Source organism: Empidonax traillii, unplaced genomic scaffold (assembly GCF_003031625.1).
Source record: "Empidonax traillii isolate 1590-97213 ecotype Southwest subspecies unplaced genomic scaffold, ASM303162v1 scaffold1142:size416873, whole genome shotgun sequence".
NCBI lineage: Eukaryota > Metazoa > Chordata > Aves > Passeriformes > Tyrannidae > Empidonax > Empidonax traillii.
Genome location: NW_020956335.1, coordinates 400,662 through 407,232, shown reverse-complemented (window position 1 = coordinate 407,232; position 6,571 = coordinate 400,662). Strand labels below are relative to the sequence as shown.

At 61.7% G+C, this 6,571-nt stretch overlaps 1 protein-coding gene across 1 annotated transcript in view; it reads left to right on the top strand.

Moving 5' to 3' along the window:
- TESC (tescalcin) overlaps window positions 1–6,145 on the top strand; it is a 6,941-nt gene extending 796 nt beyond the window's left edge. Inside the window, exons 2-8 of the mRNA XM_027905331.1 lie at window positions 3,494–3,563; window positions 4,575–4,655; window positions 4,893–5,032; window positions 5,127–5,188; window positions 5,261–5,368; window positions 5,762–5,809; window positions 5,903–6,145. Coding sequence (XP_027761132.1) covers window positions 3,494–3,563; window positions 4,575–4,655; window positions 4,893–5,032; window positions 5,127–5,188; window positions 5,261–5,368; window positions 5,762–5,809; window positions 5,903–5,980 — 587 coding nt within the window. The 3' untranslated portion in view covers window positions 5,981–6,145. The remainder of the gene's footprint in view (window positions 1–3,493; window positions 3,564–4,574; window positions 4,656–4,892; window positions 5,033–5,126; window positions 5,189–5,260; window positions 5,369–5,761; window positions 5,810–5,902) is intronic.
- The last annotated feature ends 426 nt before the right edge of the window (window positions 6,146–6,571 follow it).

Genomic DNA, 6,571 nt, shown 5'->3' with positions numbered 1-6,571 from the left:
GGAGGCGGCACCTGGGAAGGCGGGGGGGGGTGCAGGACAGGCATGTCACCCGGCAAGGCGGGGGGGGGACGGTGCAAGACATATCACCAGGGAGGGGGCTGCAGGAGATGTCACCCGAGGTGGGGGATGCGGGACGTGTCGTGTCATGTCACCCGCGGGGGCTGCAGGAGGTGGCACCTGAGCGGGCGGGGTGTGCAGGAGATGTGATGTCACCCGGTGGGAGGATGCGGGAGAGGTCACTCGGGGAGGCTGCAGAGGTGTCACCTGCGGTGGGAGAGTGCAGGACGTGTCACCTGGGGTGGGAGGGAGGGGATGCAGGTTTGTCACCCCAGGGGATGGCGGGGACAGAAGGGGAGGGGGAATGGGCAGGAGGGGGTAGACTTGTCACCGAAGGGTTGCCAGCATGTCCCCAGGGGGTGGGGGACGCAGCCGTGCCCCCCGTGCCACGAGGCGGGGCGTGGAGCGGTCACACGAGTGAGCCCCAGCGAGGCTCTGCCCGCCCCCGCCCCTGGTGCAGGGAGTTGTCCCCGCACGGCTGCTCTGCCCGGGAGCCGCCGGGCCGTGACAACCTCGGGGCTGTTACGGGGTGGGTCGGGACAAAGGGACCAGCAGGCAGGGAAGTGCAGCAGGAACAGCCCAGGACTCCCAGCAGGGGCTGAGGGGGGTGGGAGGGGGTGGTCGCGTCTCTCCCGGGAAATGCCATCGCTCCAGGACCGGGGCAGCCCCGGGCACAGAGATCGGGCTGCTCCCACCTGGATCCTCCGGCTGGGATGGAGGGAGGGGTGAGGGGGCAGCTCTGCCAGAAGGTGGGGAGGGGGCTGAGAGGGTCCAGCAACTCTCCCCAGAGCTACTGCTGATCGCGGGGTCACATCTGCCTTCCTCCCCTCTCCTCCTCCTCCTCCCTCTCCTCCTCCCCCCCGGGCGGGCTGAGCACCCCAGCACCGCACTGGGCACCCCGGGGCGGGCTCAGCCCTCCCCACTGGGGAGCCCATGGGGTGCCAGCCCTGGCAGCCCAGGGTGGGAGGAGGTTTTTAGGGACTCCCTGGCCTGGGAAGCAGCAGCAGCTCCAGCACAGGCAGCACCTGCCCGTGGGAGGCACCTCCCCCACGCCCCAGTGCCCGTGAATCAGTCCCTGGGAGGGGTTCACAAGGGCAGCTCCCTGAAAAATCCCATGGAAACCAGAGGTGGGAGGGCAGGGGGAACACAGTGACCCCATGCCACGAGTGGGGTGAGTGTCATGTGCTCCCAAAGGGACTCACAGGGTTCCCACCGTGCTGTGGCTGCTGCCAAAAGAACCTGGGAATGCAGGGTTTTTACAGCCTTGCTGCTGCAGTGGGATCTCATGGAAGGAATCACAGCCACCCTTGGTCCCGTGGGAGGAGCAGGGACAGGGCAGGGCCACCTGCCTGTCCCCAGGATGTGCCCACAGCTTGTTCCTTTGCCTTCTCCCCCGCTGGAGGGGCACCCTGAGGGGCTGCTCTGGGCACTGGAGCTGTTTCCCCTCCCTGCCACCCTGTGCTTCATCCCAAAGCTGCAGCAGCCAGTCCATCTGGGGCTGAGGAGGCTCTTCTCGGGATGGTGAGACCATTCCCTGCATCCAGGCCAGTCCCAGGGGGAGGGCAGGGCAGGGCTGGGCCCCCCCAGTGTCCCTCTTCCCTTTGCTGGAGCGGCACAAACCAGCACAGGCTGGGAGCAGCAAACCCAGCTCCCTGTGGTTTAAATCCCAATTTCCACCCCCCTTCAGCGTAGGCTACTTTGACAGGGGTCTGCATCACCTGGATATTCTCAGGGATATTCCCAGAGATGTGAGCAGCCTCTGCTGCCCTTGAGTTGGCCCTTCTCCTGGCAAAGCCGCTGACCCTTGTGCGGATTTTCCCTTTTTATTTTTTTTTTTTTTCTGGTCTGCTCTGCCCTCCTTGGCAGGGCAGAGTGAGCTCCTGCCCTGGGAGGAAGATCTGGGTTTGGAAAAGCAGGAGGAAGAGCCCTCTTTAGGCCTTGCAGCTGCGAGCTGGATGCAGAGCAAGGCTGGACCCACCACAGACGTGCCAATGTCCCCAGTTTTTTGTCACGTTGGGACATTTTTTGAGGGAAGATCAAAGACTTCTGGTGTGCAACCAAACCCCAGATGCCGAAGGCCTGGTGGCCCAGCTGCTCCCACGGTGACAGCGATGTTGTCGAGGGAGAAAAGTGAAAGGTCACTTCTCCATGGCCAAAATTGGAAAGCCAAGTCCAGAGAAAGTTTCTCTGCGTGTGTGTGTGTGTGTGTGTGTGTGTGTGTGGACAGAGCAGAGCAGCAGCTTGAGGGATCAGGGAAAAAAAAAACATCCTATGGAAGAATCAGTGGGGCCCAGGCAGCTGGGAATCAGCACCAGGGGGTTCAAGGGGCACCCCAAATGCAGGGGGGTTAAAGGTGCTGGTGGCTGCCAGTGCAGGCAGGTCCAGGCGAGGCCCAGAGAGCCCCAGGACCAGCACAGATGGGTTTTCCAGTCCATTTAACAGAGGTCTGTGAAGGCTCAGCCTTGCTGATCAATACAGTTGCTATTTCAAGGCCATGGAGCAGCAGTGAGGAACGCGAAGGACATTATTTAAACATCAGAAAAGGGAAGGAGGGAAGGAGGGAGGAGAGGGGGAGGCAGCAGCACTGGCCCAGCACTGTCCTGGTGTCTCTCTGCCACAGCACTTAACCATTTGCAACCCCTCAGCTACACTTTAATGTGCTTTTCTCTTTCTCCACGGTGCCAGGGAAGCTGATGTCCAGCTGCTGGGGCAGCCCTGCCCTGGGCCAGCTCCTCAGCCACCCTGTGGGTCCTGCTGGTGCCCAGACTACTCCTCCAGCCCCTGCAGACAGGGCTGCAAACCACTTCCCTGGCTCCTGGGAAAGGCCTCTGTCAATATTTGCACAAGAGTCAGGCACTGTGTGTCCTCAGGGGGTTGTGGAGCTTGGTTACAGCTGCAGGGAGTAGCTGGGGAAGGATAAAATCACCTGTGGGTGGGACTGGGGAAGAGAGAAAGTGCTGCTGAGCCTCCCTCTGTAACCCCAGCGCTCCTGGGGCTCAAAGCAAAGCTGCTGCACCCACCCCAGTTCCAGCCCTGCCCCAGCTCTGGGGTCGCTGCAGCCCCGGGGCAGGCAGTGCCCACCTCGGTGGTTTGTGGTGTCCCAGTTCACCCTGAACAGCAGCAATTCCCAAGCTGGGCTTTGCTTTTGGGCTGCCAACGTGTGCCCTCTGTGCCAGCCTTTCCTCCTCCCTGGCAAGGTGCTGCTGTCAGCTCTGGGCATTGTGGATTCCAGGATTATTCCCTGGAATTCCCAGGATTAATCCCTGTGGACACGGGCACGGGCACCTCCCAGTGTGGGGGGGAGATGCCCCAGGAACAGGCTGTGGTGCCCCCCACTCTCCTCGTGTCCCTGGGCAGGGCAGGAGCTTGCAGGGGGATCTCCAGGGGTCTCCCAGGGAGCTCAACCCCCCCACCCCCTCCCTCCTGTCCCCAACAGTCACCTCGGAACAGATCGAGCACCTGCACCGGCGCTTCAAGCAGCTGAGCCAGGACCAGCTGACCATCCGGTACGGCATTCCCAGTGCCAACCATTCCATTCCCAGTGCTGCCATCCCATTCCCAGTGCCAGCCATTCCATTCCCAGTGCTGCCATTCCATTCCCAGTGCTGGCCATCCCATTCCCAGTGCCAGCCATTCCATTCCCAGTGCTGCCATTCCATTCCCAGTGCCAACCATTCCATTCCCAGTGCCAGCCATCCCATTCCCAGCGCCCTGGCCAGAGCAGCACCCACAGCCCCCGCCTTCCCGAGGGTGCCCAGGTGGGCTGTGAGGATCAGTGTGCCCCTCCCAGCCCTCCCCAGCCCTGCTGAGCCTCCTCTCCACAAATCATCCCAGGAAAAACGAGCAGCAAAGCAGTGGCCCGAGAGCAGGGTCGCTCCTGACCAACAGGCCCAGATTTCCAATCTGTTTTGGGGAGGGAATTGGGGCTGCAGTCGCCTCGTCCCCCCCCTCGGTGTCTGTGCAGGGAACCGTGCACCGGATCCTTGATGTCGCTTCCCTCGGGAAGCTCCGGCGCATCCCAGCGGCTTCCCCAGCCAGGGAGCCCAGCTCCCGCTGCCTCCCCCTCCCGGGGGTTATTTCCTGACTCGTTTGCTTTGTAAACACTTGACGGCAAACGACCAGCACAGGCCCAGCCCCGTGGCACAGCGGGACGTGGAGGAGGCTGAGGGCAAGTTTGGCAGCAGGAGCTCCTTCCCCTGCCTCGTTGAGCCCGTTTGAGGCCCTATTTCTGGGAAAACTCTTTAAAAACCACCCAGACGTTTGCAAGCCAAGCTCTGCCATCATCCCAAGTATCCCAGAGCTTCCCAAAGCCCCGTTTTAGTGGGGACCAAATCCCCCCAAAGCTGTGCCAAGCACAGACTTGCTCTCTGTCTGAATTGAGGCAAAAAGGGGTTCTCACCCAAAACCTCTTTATTCTTCCATGATTGCTTGGGAAGAACGGGGTTGGGGCTTCCAGTGGCATCTCCCCCCTCCCTCCCTCCCTCCCTCATGAGAGGTTGTCCCTGTTTCCTTCACAGCAAGGAGAATTTTGACAGCATTCCCGACCTGGAGTTCAATCCAATCAGGGGGAAGATCGTCCACGCCTTTTTTGACAAGCGGTAGGAGCACCCCCAGCACCACAGGGAGGGTCAGGGTTGGTGGTTCATCCTCTGGGAGCGGGATGTGGACAGGGACAGGTCTCTCTAAAGGCTGGGATGGAGCCGGGGGGAGAAATTACAGATGTTTAAATTACATCTTAGGGACAAACCAGGTTTGCTGAGGGATGTGATGGGGTTTGTAGTGGGCGGGAACGGGGGCTGGAGGGTCCCGCCCTCCCATCCCCCCACTGTCGGCAGGAACCTGCGGCAGGCGTCGGACGGGCTGGCGGACGAGATAAACTTCGAGGACTTCCTGACCATCATGTCCTACTTCAGACCCATCGAGATGAACATGGACGAGGAGCAGCTCGATCGCTTCCGCAAGGAGAAGCTCAAATGTGAGGCCTCCCAGAACCCAGGACTGAAGGGTGGGGGGGAAATGGCGGGAAGGGGCCGCCCTGACCCAACCACGCTCCTCTCGTCCCTTCCCAGTCCTGTTCCACATGTACGACTCGGACCACGACGGGAAGATCACGCTGCAGGAGTACAGAAATGTAACTACGGCCCCTCCCGCCCCCTCCCCGAGGCATTCCCTGCCCTGGCTTTGACCTGGCTTGGTCTGGTAGGTGGTGGAGGAGCTGCTGTCGGGGAACCCCCACCTGGAGAAGGAGTCAGCGCGCTCCATCGCCGACGGGGCCATGATGGAGGCCGCCAGCATCTGCGTGGGACAGATGGTGGGAGCTGCCCCTCTGCTCGGCTGGGGCGCTGGGGGGCTGTGCTGGTGCCAAAAACGGGGCTGGGAGGTGCCTGTCCTGCCCAGGCCACCTCCCTGCTGCTTGGGCTGGAGGTGTTTTTGCAGGCAGCAGCTTTCAGGGTGGGTTTGTTCGGTGATCAGAGCCCAGGGGGGACGAGCAAACGGCGTCCCTTGAAGCCCCATCCTCAGAGATCGGGGAGTTTGTGCTTATGGAAAAAGGTGGTCTGGGAACTAATTTGGGGCTGGCCATGGGGTACAGTGCTGTGCACTGTCCCACTGCCCCAGGGGACCCACCCCGGGCCACCCAGTGCCCCCAGACCCCTGTGCCCACTGCTGTGGGGCAGCTGTGATGTTTCCTCTCTCGCTGGCACAGGGACCGGACCAGGTGTATGAGGGCATCACCTTCGAGGATTTCCTTAAGGTTGGTGGCATCTTCCAGGAACGAGGGGGCTGGGGGGCCTCAGGGACTCTGGGGTCGGGCCCCTGGCCCCGCTCAGCCCCTTCCCCCTTGCAGATGTGGCAGGGGATCGACATCGAGACCAAGATGCACGTCCGCTTCCTCAACATGGAGACCATCGCCCACTGCTACTGAGGGGGGGAGGAGGAAGAGGAGGAGGAAGAGGAGGAGGAGGACTCAGCAGCAGCTCCATGTTCCTGACACCAAGCGCTCTGTCCCCGCCCGCGCTGGGGCTGCCGCTGCTCTCCAGAAACATTAGAGGCTTTTATCTGTAATAAAAGGTATCTCTCTTTTTACTCCTCGCTCAGAAATGCTCCGTCCACCCATCCCCCAGGGCCTGGTGGGGTGTGTCCCTGTGCAGAAACCCCGCTCCACAAACCCTGCTCTCCCCATAAATCTGCATTTTCAGCCTCTGCCCCGTGCTGTGAAGGGAAGGAGCCGTGAGCCCCCTGATCCCGGGGGGAGAGTGCAGGCAGGGATGGGGATGCCGAGGGGCAGGAAAGGGGAGGGCAGCATCCTCAGCACCTGAGAGGACAATCACATCCCACTCTGCATCCCCACAGGATGCTCAAGCCAGCAAAGACGGGAACAACTCACGGAATAACCCCAGTTTAAACCCAAACCAGCCCCCAGGGCCAGGAGGAGCCAGGCTGGGATAGAGGCAGCAGGGATGCAGGGACGTGGGCTCCTGGCAACCAGGTGGCTCCTGCCCCCACATGTTCCCGC